This window comes from Poeciliopsis prolifica, unplaced genomic scaffold (genome assembly GCF_027474105.1).
Source record: "Poeciliopsis prolifica strain line A6 unplaced genomic scaffold, Auburn_PproV2 SCAFFOLD052, whole genome shotgun sequence".
NCBI classification, from domain to species: domain Eukaryota; kingdom Metazoa; phylum Chordata; class Actinopteri; order Cyprinodontiformes; family Poeciliidae; genus Poeciliopsis; species Poeciliopsis prolifica.
In genome coordinates, this window is record NW_026562427.1 from 2254969 (window position 1) to 2269304 (window position 14336).

At 43.0% G+C, this 14336-nt stretch overlaps 1 protein-coding gene across 1 annotated transcript in view; it reads left to right on the forward strand.

The window, feature by feature from the left end:
* tax1bp1a (Tax1 (human T-cell leukemia virus type I) binding protein 1a) overlaps nucleotides 1-14292 on the forward strand; it is a 31497-nt gene extending 17205 nt beyond the window's left edge. Inside the window, exons 13-18 of the mRNA XM_055058931.1 lie at nucleotides 301-764; nucleotides 2746-2832; nucleotides 9668-9854; nucleotides 9940-10148; nucleotides 10548-10630; nucleotides 12068-14292. Of these exons, the coding sequence (XP_054914906.1) occupies nucleotides 301-764; nucleotides 2746-2832; nucleotides 9668-9854; nucleotides 9940-10148; nucleotides 10548-10630; nucleotides 12068-12278 (1241 nt within the window). The 3' untranslated portion in view covers nucleotides 12279-14292. The remainder of the gene's footprint in view (nucleotides 1-300; nucleotides 765-2745; nucleotides 2833-9667; nucleotides 9855-9939; nucleotides 10149-10547; nucleotides 10631-12067) is intronic.
* The last annotated feature ends 44 nt before the right edge of the window (nucleotides 14293-14336 follow it).

The window sequence follows — 14336 nt, forward strand, 5'->3', positions numbered from 1 at the left end:
GGTGGATAACATTTTTTACATGGATTTTGGAATGTTTTACAGATAAAAACACACACACTTGTATTCAGATCCCGTTTACGTTCAAATAAAAATTTGCGCAGTTTCCTCTAGAACTCAGAGTGACTTATTTTCGCAACAAATGCTTTTCTCTTTTTATCTTATAGTTATGGCTGTCTAACAACAGAAGGTGTTGAGATTTATGATTCTTTTGTGGATTGATGGCAAACACCTCAGTCTACCTAACTTACTCAGCAGTGTCTTTCCTTATATTATATATTGAACCAGTTCTTTTTAATGCAGGAAATCCTACTTGTGCGATTCTACAAGAAGCAGCAGACATGACAATCACCCCTGAAGTAAAAAACGAACAATCCACATTTGCCGAGGCCCACAGTGGCACAGAAGTGGAGGAAAAACAGGTGGAGTCGTCGCCGATGGAGGCTGGAACCGATGACACAGAAAATGGTGAAGAAGAGGAGGAGGAGGAGAAGAAGGAGAACCTGCCCGAGGAGAGCCTGAAGATGGCGAGCTGGGTGGAGGTGAGCGACGACAGGTTGCGGGCCGAGGAGCAGAGCGAGGCGGACACGAGGGCCAGCGCGGAGGGCCGGGAGCCCCTGGAGGCGGAGGGGAGGAGCGCGGCGGAGAAGGAGCAGACGCGCTCGGTGGAGGCGGAGCTTGCCGTGATGGAGGAGAAGTGGCGGGAGCAGTGCGTGATCAACGATACGCTGAAACAGCGGCTGGCCGATGAGGAGGGACGATTCAGAGTGAGACCGGAGCACAGAGCATCGCTCTTATTTTCTTTCCGTTTGTCTCAAATAGTTCAGGTCATTAATATAGCAGCAAATCCAAACAAACTGGTACATATGTGGTAAATCTAGTTCAGATCACTCCAAACTGTTCCAATGTAATCAAACAGCCCAGAGTTTATGAGGTAAACCGATTGAGTCGAGTCGTTGACTTTTTGTTACATCATAATTGCTCCCCAGAAAAACAAGAAAATCACAAAATAGCCAGACCAGGAGTCTGAAAACTTTTCCATCATAGTAGCCATAGTTGCCTGGAGTCCAGCTAATTAAGAATTGTTTGGAGCTGAAAATGTTGCAAGACCTTTTAAAAGAAACGGCAACTTACACATTTTAATGAAGGCTACTTTAGGAAATTTTTGAAAATCCCCATTTTTGTTTTTATATTTTACAATAAAAAAAGACATAAAACCTTTGCAGAAAAGAAGATGGATATGTTTTTCTCTGCGGGATGTTGAAGCGTATTGAAAAAAAGTAACGAAGTAAATTGATGACAAAAAACTAGATCTACAATATGACTGGTATTTTTAGTGTCATGTCATAAAAAAAATCTATTACATGAAAAAATCTCATTAAATTTATAATTTAAACAGCTTATCTTTTTAACCCAGAATTATTAAGATATTGAAAAATACAATCAACTTGAAAAGTAAAGTGTAAATACAGAAAAGCGTCCAAGTTGGATTTGTTTCAAAAGAGTTGTTAGAGCGATTATTTCATAAACTTTTATTCTTCTTCTTAACTGAATAATTTATTGAATTCAATGATTTTTTTTAACATCTTTTGTTTGAGATTTCACCGCCGCAGTGAAAGATGAATTTATTTTGAGGTTTTCAACCTCGAAATTTTAGTGTTTCTAACTAATATGAACACGGTGGACTTCCTTAATCTTTGCATCGAAATGATTTTGAAAATATAAATGTCTCATCCTTTTTCCACTTTTAATCCCGGTCCTCGCTTTTGCGCTGGTTTGCTTGCCACGTTTTCAGATTATCGAACGGGGCTCTCTTCTCTTTCGTCTGACTGGCACTTACTCTTGGTGAGTGAGTGTGTGTTTATCCAGGCGGTAAATACAGCTCTCCCTTCACTTTGATATAGTTCCTTTGCTGAGGCGATCGCCCTGGGCCCCAGGTTGTTCTTAATGGCCCCCGGAGCCCCAGCAGAGAGAGAGAGAGCAGAAGAAGAGACAGTCCGCCGCAGAACGCTGTGCTTTACGGCTGTTTACATGAGTCAGCCAGAGGATGGAGACAGGGGGAGAGGAATACACAGAGAGACGAAGAGACACGCGTGTGGGGGTGATACGCCGTAAATTCAAGAAAGGAGGGCAGAACGAGAAAAGACAAAAGGAGATGAAAGAGAATTTAAAGGGAGGAGCCAAAGAAGCAGACAGAATTTAAGGGTGATGAAATCAGGACAGACAGATGGACACAAGGCAGAAAAAAAGAGCCATGAGAGCAGCAGCGGGGGGGTGGGTGGCGGATGATCTGAGACCTTTGAAATGGGGTGAAATAAGAGGAGAGCAAGCAGCAAGCGATGTAAACTATCCCGCAGGGTCGGTTCTGTTAGAAAGTGAGGGATTTATGACGATCCCCCTGACCCGCTTCCATCTTCCCCGGAGTGCAGATCTGCTTTCTTTGGCCGCACTTGTGGGTTTTTACAGTAGGCTCCAACGCACTTGACAACGGTCCAGGGTAAACACGAGGCAAATGTTGTGGGCTGTTACTCACCTGCGCGCTGGCACGCGGATGTTCTCGCTCAGCGGTTGACACAAACTGGAAGCCTGACAAGATGATCTTATCTAGCAGAAAGCGTTCCTGCCAGGAATTTTACTCAGCATTCAGAACATTCAAAGAATCCCTTATTAGACACCACTGGCTGGTATCGTTGTGTGGTGGCCTTGAAGCGATTTTACACTGTCTGTCTGTGTGTGTGCTGTTGCCAGGTGCAGATGGCGGAGCGAGCCATCGAGGTGTCCGAGCTGAAACAGAACCTCGCCCAGGCTCTTAAAGACAAGGAGCAGCTGGAGGAGGTAAAACGGCACCAGGACGAGCCAGTATGTTGGTTCTGTTTAGTTCTGAGCGGCTATCGGTTCTTTTTCTGGTTTTAAACGGCACATAGCAAAGTTTATGTCACACACAAACACAAAGTAAACTCAAACTCACTAAAATCAGACGGAAAGCTTGTATTAGGATCAGTTTTCAAGTCCGACAGATGATTCTTAATGTGATTTAGATTTGAACCTTTCGCTTGGCCATTTTAGAACATTATCCTACTTAAACCCAAACTATTCCATCTCAACTGTTGAGGGGTTTTGTCTGGGTATTCGTCATTTGCCCCCCTCACACTCTGTAGTTTCGTTTTTTTGTACTTTTCAGGTACAAAATTGTTCTTCATGTTTTACCGACTTTGACGATGAACATTTAAAAGTAGAGGTGTAAGGGCAAAATTGATTTCATAATCGATTTTGAATCTTCTGTCTTTGAAGATGATACTTTTGGAAAGTCTGGAATTTCCAGATATCCAGTCTGGAGTGATATTAGCCAAGAGCGACCATCTTGTTCGTCAGATAATTTTTTTCCAAAGTCAAGTCAATTCACAGAAGACATTTTTAAAATAAAAGCCGTTTTTTAAAAATATTTTCTGTCGTTGGTATTTTTTTTTAAGAAAAAAAAGAAGATTACATTTGGAAATAGATTAAATTTGTAAATAAGATTTAGTTTATAAACATAAGGTAATCCAATACCACGTAAATGTAGTAAATAATCATAATTTATATGTCATGAGATTTCTGAACTTTTGGTGCTTTGTGATTTTTCTATGAATTATTTGGTTTAAAGCCTGGGAGGCAGAGTTTTTATTAAGTTTACAGGCGTTTCTGTTTATTAAACAGAAACAACATAAAAACGTAGCAAATTGTACACATTTGACATCAATATCAAAACATCTTTTTTTACATGAGAGTTTAAAAAATACATGCAAAAATTGAATTTCAAGCATGAATCTGAAACTAAATTATTGATTTTACCACAGTGTCATCGAACCAATGCTCTTACCGAACAAATATTGTTCAATATGAACAATATTTTGGATCAATCGGCGCCTGTGCTTTAAAGAAATTGTCCAGAATCGGCTAATTCTTCTGGCTTCATCTGGGGTTGTATTCTGTCACATTTTGTAAGTGTCAACGGGTCTGAAAGCGGATGGAAGTTTTCAGGTAATTATAGACAATTTCAAAATTTTTGCACATTAGATTTATGACTATCTTCTCATTTCATGACAATACTGAACAATAAAATGGCTCACATAAATGATGTTGACACAGACATATCGACCTGGAGGTGATTCTCCGCTACCATCTCTTTTCGTGTCTCTAACAGTTTCTCCCGTAGAGACAGATATGATACTGCTGCTGTCGCCGAGCATTGAATTGACGTGAGCTCTCTAGTAAAATGATCTTTCAATCATGTGACCATTTTTGTGCTTCGTCTGACTTTTTCCTCTTTCGATCCCCTCCGTCCCCCCCTTCAAACCTCGTCCACCCGTCCACTAATTTATACAGCTACTCCAGTCTCTTTCGCCCGCCGGTACAGTGCCATTAGACAGTGCAAATGCCACGTTACGTGTCTGTTTCACCTTCCCAACCCTGGTTTAAATGTTAAACTTGATAGCAGCGCACTAATGAAGTCATCAGAAGAGGAGGTCAGGGAGGATTTTTAAAAGCCAAGAAAAGGGAGGAGGCGCTGGATGGCAGCGAGAGCCAGAGCAGAGAGAGGAGCCAGACTGTGACACCCATTACAGTAATGAGTAGGGTACTAATGCTCCTGCTGCAGATATGACCACAAAGGGCAAAAACAGTGTTTAGGGAAAGTGAACTATAAATTCAAAGTGTATCTGTTTCTTCTATTTATTTATTTATTTATTTATTTTTTTTTACTTTTAACCAAAAGCTGAATATGGGATTTGATCAGGCTTCTGTTCATAAACCCGGACGGTCTTGCAAAAAAGAGACGAAATGTAACGTGGACTGCTAAGAGAAAACTGACAAGAAAGTAAAGTAAGTGGACTAAATTTCCTTTCGTCTTGAGAATTTAAAACGCATAAAAACGAAACTTAGATTACAACTACCGACTTTTTTGTATTGGGATTTTCTGTAACAGGCCGACACGACGCAGTGGAGAACTGTGACATGAAGGGAAAGTGATGCGCGGCTCTTGATTCTGTTTGGAATAATAAATATTTTAAAGGGATTACTTTGATGCAGCCTAACACAGTTACACTCACAAACGTAGTCTTGCATACGAGAGCAAATTTTACTGTCCAGTAAATTGTTCCAGTATTTATTGCGATAAACGATAATATTGTTGCCAGGAGACCATTTTCAAGAAATATAGTCATAACAGCATAATGATGCAAGGCCAATAAACTCTAATTTTATAAAGAACACTTCAAATGTCTGAAATAAAATAAAAAAACAACCAAAAAAGACTTATAAAACATTAATAAAATTGATTATAAAGTCTCAGAGAGCCAGGGGCGTCCAAAGTCTGGTCCGAGGGTCTTCCCTAGCCCTGGCAACAACTTGGTGTGGCCCCCACTAAGTTCAAGCTGCCATTTTGTTTTTTGTTTTTTTGTTGTTGTAGACAAATGTGATTCTTTTGTAACAGGAACTGCGAGGCACAAAGTGTTTCTCTTTTAACAGCCGTGCTTTCTTTTCATTTTAATTTCATATTAAGTCGGGCTGTAAACATCCATCAACGTTTTGCACAAGAATAAGACTGGAACCACATTAATTCATTTATTAAACTTTGATAATGAAATGTTTTTTACTTTGTTTTCTTTTTTTTTTTTTTTTTTTTTTTTTTTTTTTTTTTTTTTTTGAAGAAAGTTCTCATTTTTTCTTGCTGGGAATAGTCTAAGATTTCAAGCAGATTGGAAAAAAATATCGTATATGTTAGGAAACTGTCTAAATTTTATTAAAGCAAAAAATTGTCACTTGTTTATATATATATATATATATATATATATATATATATATATATATATATATAATATATATATATATATATATATATATATATATATATGAGCTGACTGGATAGCTCAATACATAAGGCATCAGTATATCACCCGAGAGGGCAGGGTTCGAATCCAGTCTGGGTCCTTAGGCAAGACCCTTCAAGCTACTGCCTACCTCATACCATGAGAGATACTAAGTTGCATAACATGCCGGCTCAGACGTCGCCCGGCCAAACAAGGTCTGCGTCAGGTGTTGGGGAACCAGAGCACCTTGATGACAAATGGGCTACTGGAACAAGACGGAAATGGGCGAGAGATGAAAATGTGGATCTGTTGGAATGCTACTACTCAAGTAACCCTAGTGAGAGAGGTTACATGCAAAGACTGGGGAAGGAATGGTTACTTCGACATCCCCAGTCAACACTAAGCGCTAAACAACTAGTAGCTCAGTGTTCCAACATCCGCAAACGGCAACTGCTATCACAACTTGAGATTGACGAGATACAACACAAATGCTACGGCAAAAGGGAGGAACCCGGATGTCAGGACTGTGGGGACTTAACTACAAGTCCCCACCCAGTGAGGGGATACACGGCCCCAATGAGCGAAACAGAGCTGAACGAGACAGCTGCTGACCTGAGAGAGAGAATCATGACCCGAATGACAACCAGGCCTCCCCGGCGCCAATTACAACGGCTGAGTGAAGTACCATCAGAAAGTCTCATTGAGAATGTGAATGCAGCATTGAGAACGATCCCTACCAACACCATAACAGAAACCAATGAGCTGATCTACAACTCAGCATCAGTGATCCTTGAGATACTTGGCTATAAGAGCAACCACGAGACCCAATACCCACCATGGAAAAGACGGTTAGAGGCTAAAATCAAGGTAACAAGGAGGGAAGTGAGCCAACTGTCAGAGCTCCACAAGGGTGCAATGAAAAGACCAGTACCCAGAAAGTACAGGCAGATGCCCATACCTGAAGCACTCGAGACTGCCAAACAGAGGCTCCAAGCCTTGTCCAGCCGCCTAAAGAGATACACAAGGGAGAATGAATCCAGAAGGATTAACCGGCTCTTCTCCACTCAACCAGCTAAGGTGTACTCTCAATAACAATAACAGAGCAGACCCACCAAGGCTGGAGACGGAACAATACTGGAAAGGCATATGGGAAAGGGAGGCGTCCCACAACAGCAATGCACAGTGGCTGATCTCTCTACGAGAGGACCACAGCAACCTCCCTGAGCAAGCCCGGTAACCATCACTGTGACAGATGTTCAAGAAAGACTCTCAGGCATGAAAAACTGGACAGCACCAGGGCCTGACATGATCCATGCCTACTGGCTAAAGAAACTCACTGCTCTCCATGAGCGACTGGCAGCCCAAATGAACCAGCTGCTACAAAGTGGGACTCACCCTGAATGGTTAACTGAAGGGCGGACAATCCTAATCCAGAAGGATCCATCAAAGGGTCCAGTCCCACCCAACTACCGACCAATAACCTGCCTCTCCACAACCTGGAAGCTCATGTCAGGCATCATAGCGGCCAAGATAAGCAAACACATGGATAAACACATGAGCACGGCACAGAAGGGTATCGGTGTAAATACCAGAGGAGCCAAACACCAACTCCTCGTAGACCGCACAGTTGCCCGAGACTGCAAAACCCGACACACCAACCTGTGCATGGCTTGGATTGATTACAAGAAAGCCTATGACTCAATGCCGCATACTTGGATCATTGAATGCTTAGAGATGTATAACATCAACAGGACTCTGAGAGCCTTCATTGCAAACTCGATGAGGCTGTGGAAAACCACCCTTGAAGCCAACTGCAAACCACTTGCACAAGTGTCCATCAAATGTGGCATATACCAAGGAGATGCTCTGTCCCCGCTACTGTTCTGCATAGGCCTGAACCCCCTCAGCCAAGTTATCAACAAGACTGGCTACGGATACCGACTCAAAAATGGGGCCAACATCAGTCACCTCCTCTACATGGATGACATCAAGCTGTACGCCAAGTGTGAGCGAGACATCGACTCACTGATCCACACCACCAGGATCTACAGCACTGACATTGGGATGTCATTCGGACTAGAGAAATGTGGTCGGCTGGTCACAAAGAGGGGGAAGGTCATCCACACAGAAGGGGTCTCACTCCCAGAAGGAACAATAGCAGACATAGAGGACAGTTACAAGTACCTAGGTATACCACAAGCAAATGGCAACCTCGATGAGGTCACAAGGAAAGGAGCCACAGCTAAATACCTCCAACGAATAAGGCAAGTCCTGAGAAGCCAGCTCAATGGCAAGAACAAAATCTGTGCGATAAACAGCTATGCCTTGCCAGTAATCAGATACCCTGCTGGAATAATTAGCTGGCCAAAGGAGGAGATAAAAGCCACAGATATTAAGACCAGAAAGCTACTAACAATGCATGGAGGGTTCCATCCCAAATCCAGCACCCTGAGACTGTACACGAGCCGCAAGGAAGGAGGCAGAGGACTAGTGAGTGTGAGAACCACTGTCCAGGACGAAACAACTAAGATCCATAAATACATCAGGGACAAAGCCTCAACAGACAATGTGCTCAGTGAATGTCTCAGACAACAGGGAACGGAGGTTGAGGTGCCAGAGATACCATCATGGGAGGACAAACCCCTACATGGGATGTACCACCAGCAAATAACCCAAGTGGCTGATATCAGTAAATCCTACCAATGGCTGGAAAAAGCTGGACTCAAGGACAGCACAGAGGCCCTCATCCTGGCAGCCCAGGAACAGGCCCTAAACACCAGAGCAATAGAGGCCCAGATCTACCACACCAGACAAGACCCAAGGTGTAGGTTGTGCAAGGAGGCCCCTGAGACAGTCCAGCACATCACAGCAGGGTGCAAGATACTGGCAGGGAAAGCGTACATGGAGCGACATAACCAAGTGGCAGGCATAGTGTACAGAAACATCTGTGCAGAATATGGACTGGAAACCCCGAGATCAAAGTGGGAAACACCCCCAAAGGTGGTGGAGAACGCCAGAGCTAAGATCCTGTGGGACTTCCAGATCCAGACAGACAAAATGGTAATGGCGAACCAACCAGACATTGTCGTAGTGGATAAACATCAGAGGAAAGCCGTTGTGGTAGATGTAGCAATACCAAGTGATTGCAACATCAGGAAAAAGGAGCACGAGAAACTAGAGAAATACCAGGGCCTCAGGGAGGAACTGGAGAGGGCCTGGAAGGTGAAGACCACAGTGGTGCCTGTGGTCATCGGGGCCCTCGGGGCAGTAACCCCCAAACTGGAGCAGTGGCTACAACAGATCCCAGGAACAACATCAGACATCTCAGTCCAGAAATGTGCAGTCCTTGGCACAGCCAAGATACTGCGCAGAACCCTCAAGCTCCCAGGCCTCTGGTAGAGGACCCGAGCTCAGAGGATAAGAACCACCCGCGGTGGGTGAGAAGGGAATTTTTTATATATATATATATATATATATATATGTTGATAAAAAAAATCACAACAAAATTATTTTGCGTTTTAAGTTGGAAAGATAGTTTGCTGTAAATAAAATTGCCCTTCATAAATAATCATTAGAATGAAAATTGAGTTGATTTCAATTTATCATCCAATTAACTGATTAATTTCTCATTGCGACAGGCTTACACCAATATGCAGATAGGTGTAGAACCTATCTGCATATTGGTTCCTTTGCCAGGGGCAAATGGGGTTGTAGCAGGAGGGAGTTGGAATCTAACCTGCAACTTTCAGATTGCAAGCTGCAGTAACTCTTCTTCCTGTTGAGCCACAGTTTCCTTCACTGCCTGGATGATTTCTCCTGCCCAGGAACTCCAGCTTTACAAATCCAGACAGAGGGAGCTGGAGGCCGGCATCCAGGGGGCCGAGGCCAAGCAGCCCATGGTGCTGCGCTACCCACTCCCCTACCCACAGGACCCCTCCCCACCACCGCTCGTCCCCCAGAGGCCTGCGGAGCTGCAGTACGGCAATCCTTACTCCACCGACACATCTAAAGGCAAGTCAGAGGGAAGCTACTGCACCTCCTCCTCTTCCTGCGCTACTGCTTGGACTATAACACCTCCATTTCCTCCCTCGTGTAGACCAGGCGGACGTCGTCTTGTCCCCCGAGCACCTTTCCCGTCCTCCACCCGAAGCGCCTCTGTGCACCGCTCCCTGTGCACCTCCGGTGTCTCCACCCAGCCCCGGACCGGGAGCGCCAGGCTGGGACCAGGAGGTGGTCTGCATCCAGCCGTCCCGCAGCACCACTCCCCCGGAGAACATGGAGGCTCCTGCAGAGGAGGCGCAAAAAGTAAGAGGTTTTCAACTTTGGCTTTGTATCTCCAGCACAGTATATTTTACATGGCAACAAGCAAAAGAACATCATTTCTCGCAGCGTTAATTTCAGCTACATGAATGTTTAATGTCCAGCCTTTGCCCTCCCGTCGTAATTCCGCTGCCCGTCTCTGTTTCTGGAGGGCTTCTCCATCACTCACCGAGGGGAAAATACAGCCCGCTCTTAAAAAGCTCACCACCAAGTTCATTTGCATTAAGCCATAATTAATGTCGCTACCAAAGAGCTTAGGAGAAAGATTGATGAAGAGAGGCTGGACCTTGTTTTAAATGTGCCACCATTTCTGTGTGTGTGTGTGTGTGTGTGTGTGTGTGTGTGTGTGTGTGTGTGTGTGTGTGTGTGTGTGTGTGTTGGAAGGTGTGTGACAGAGCTCAGCAGCCATGTGACCATCAGTCCAGCAGACACAGTGAAGTGAGGAGCAGCTTCTGCTTTGACTCAAGGTAACAAAAACACGGTAAAAGAATAAAAGAGGAATATCGATGATGATAAATGTACTCTGGTAAAAGTACCACACTAGCATTTTTGCTCAAGGAAAAGTCAGTATTTGCATTTAAAATTACTTAAAATATTCAAAGTAAAAGTACTTGTTGAATGTATTCCATAATGCAAAGTTCTAGAATATTATTAGGTGTGCCTACTGTATGTATATTTTCTTTAATACATCTATAATGTTGGGCCATTTCAATGAACAATCGTGTAGATAATGCCTGTTTTTATTCTATTTATCCTGTGACAGAGTTTTCATTTGGACTTGTGCTTGTGGGCATTAGAATTTCAACGATGACCCGCAGAGTTAAATGTCTTCATGCAAAATAAAAAAGAGGAATGATCATACCTTTGAAAGTTTTGATTTCACACAAAGCAATACTTGTTTAAAAGGCAGAAAACACATTTGAGTAAATCGTATTGAAATTTTCTGACAGTTTTCAAAACTTGGACACGTGAGTCACTTTTTGAACCTGTTAACTCAAATAAGTCACTGATTTCTTTCAAACCATCAAACAAATCAGAATTAAGATGTGAACGTAACATGTGGCGCAACACATTATAGATATGTAGCGCCGTGAAAATTGAAAACGCCCATGATTAAATCTGCTGAAAGAGGCAGTATTATGTGTTTTCTCGACACATAGCACCATTTTCTCGCATAATCAAGTAGTTATGTAAAATTTCACTAACTAATTTAAGGCCTTGAAATTGGGCCTCTGTCTCTTTAAAAACTGTGCTTTCTGAAACTCTGCATTTACAAAGTCATCCCAACATCGCTCCTCATAAACGCTTTCACAAGGTTTTTACCAGCGTTGGACTGAGAAGCAGATCGTATAATGAGCTCCGCAGATGCTCAGTTCCACTAGATGTTTGCTAATTGCTGCCGGCTAGCCTGCAGGAGCTTAGTGGGGGAGTCACACCGCTTCGCCCGTCACTCACAGGGGAGTCCTGGCTGCTTTTTAAAGCGAAAGCAAGAAAATGCTGCTCAGAGGCGGAAAAAAACGAGGAAATGTGCCTTCGGTACCTCCAATCGTTTTGCACAGCTGAGTGGTTTCCATGGGAGACTAAAGTATTTTTCAAACATGCATGAAAGGATCAAGGCTATTCCCTCCAGATGAGGGAATAACATTGTAAAATGATGTAAACCTACAAAACGTATATTTTATGCAACACCTCCCCTTTAAGTGAAATAGAGAAACATGAAAAATGTACTCTAGTACAGTCACAAAGTGCTTGTATTTCACTACATCACTCCACCGTGAATATGCCTTTTTCTCCAACATCTTCATGCTGAGAATATTTTGTTTAAGGGGCGATACGTTTTCAGTTTTCTATTCCCAGTTTCTGAGATGATGCCTTTTCTTTTCTTCTCTTCCCTCCGTCTGCAGTACGGACGTCCACAAGCGCTGCCCGCTGTGCGAAGTGATCTTCCCGCCACACTTCGAGCAGCGCACCTTCGAGCAGCACGTGGAGAGCCACTGGAAGGTATGCCCCGTCTGCTCCGAGCAGTTCCCCCTCAACTGCCAGCAGCAGCTCTTCGAGAGGCACGTCCTCACGCACTTCGACGGCAACGTCCTCAACTTCGAGCAGATCGAGTGAGGGGCCAAGCGGTGAACTCTGACACGGCGTGTAGGCACACATATGTCAAGGTATTGCTTTTTTTTGTTAATTAGGTGATAATTAGCCCTTCTTTTTTTTTTCGCAATCTAAATGGTTTGCAAGAATGTAATTGTGAGTGGGTAACGGACTGAGAGGTGTGGATCTGCAGAAATATTTGTTCAAAAGGAACAGCGAGTAAGGCGGAATTTGGCAGACGTGTCACGGCTTTTTATTTTTCCCAATGAAGCACCTTTTAAAGAGCATGTTTATGTTCAACTACCTCAGTTTACCTCCTGTTAACTGAGGTAGTTGTTAAAAAAGTCAAACGCTGTAGTTTAGGGGGGGAAAGAATCTAAAAAAAAAAGAAACAAATAATCTTAGATTTAACTCCAGAGCAAAATCTAAGAAAGTTAATACACCCTCCACATGTTTCCCTGTCCTTGTAAAAATGTTTTGTAAGCGTAAGAATCTGGTAAAATGTATCAAAGCAGAAATAAAGGTTGGCTTTTTCTAGTTTACGAGAGACTATTTTTCTGTCAAAGCAATTAGTTTGTTTTTTTTGGTTTGTTTTTTTTTTGTTTTTTTTGCAGAAGCATAATGCTAACAGTGTCATGTTTGCCATATTGGCAGCCAAAAGCATCATCTTTGAGTTGAATTTAAAGCTCGACAAAAGTGTAAATCTAGAGTGAGACACTTGAATGTGTAAAGATTCTCTCTTTTTTTTCCCCTGTTGTCTGTATGAGTGTCAGATTGATGTCAGATTGTCGGAACAAAAAAAAAAAGAAGAAAGAAAGAAAAAAGCAGCCCTACGTTCTCCCGGACTGCACTAAATAAGGCTTTATTCCGAATGTACTGTATATAGAAGACTGGTGGCGATTCACCGTCGCCCCTGTTCATCTTCCTCAATGAAATGACGGGATCGGGGACGTTTCACTTCCTGTTGTGCACTTTCTCGCAGGTCAATCGCGGAGTGGCGGTGGTGGATGTTTCTGGCCAATAGACACTTTAATTTTTTTTGTTTGTTTGTTTTTTTCTAAGTTTAGAACTGTGAAGAGGTCGCGGCTTTGTGTGCAGGTCTGTCATCTAAATGTGTGTTTTGAGCTTCATGTCTCTTAATTTCTTGTTACGGCAGTGTTAACGGTGTTGCATCCAGGCTTCACAAACTATAACGCCTTGCAAGAAAACAACAAGAAAAAAAGTACTCTCACCTTTAACTTCTCCACATTTTGCACAAACTTTCATGTATTTTTCAGGGGGATTTTATGTGATTAATAAAAAGCGCATAATTATGAAGTGGAAAGAAAATGGCATTTTCCTTCCTTCAGTGAATACTGGACTGAAGAGTTGTGGAAACGAATGCAGACCCGAAGTCAGGAATTTACGCATGCACCGATATGAAAATTTGGGCCGATGTCGGTATCCAGTGTTTATGCATCGCATGACTGGACAAACACAACATGGCCAACCTCTTCATGAAACACAAACGGTAAATCTAAATAAACATCAGCTGGCAACATCGGCCCGGTTTATCTTATCGGCCGATACTCTTAACAAAAAATGACGAGCATCAGCCGGCACAGTGGTAGATGCATCCCTAGTAGTATCACAATCCTGTGTTTTCCCCACTAGGTGTAAAATTCCCACCATGTTTCACCATGGAGGACGGCGTGTCCTGGGGGAATCTCAGTTTTCCATGCAGGTCGAAAACATTGAAGTTTTGTCTCTTCTGACCGAATCGTTTTCTTAACTTTATTTAGAGGTAGCAAAGTAAATGGGGTTGTACGTAAATGCTGCTCTGCCTTTCGTTGGTCGATCACTTAAAATCCCCCAAAAGGACATAAAAAAATAAAATACACCTAGTTTACTGTTGCGATGTGAGCAGGTTCAAGGAGTGCGGCCCCCTTTTTGTGTGCGTCTCATGTCCCAACGCTAATCTCATGCGAGAATGTCTGAAAATTAGTGTAAATGTGCACCGAAAAGATCTTTAAGAATAAATTACGCTTGTCTAAATGAACGTGACTGTTGCTGCTTTTCTTTATTCGGGGAAGCAAGAAGCGA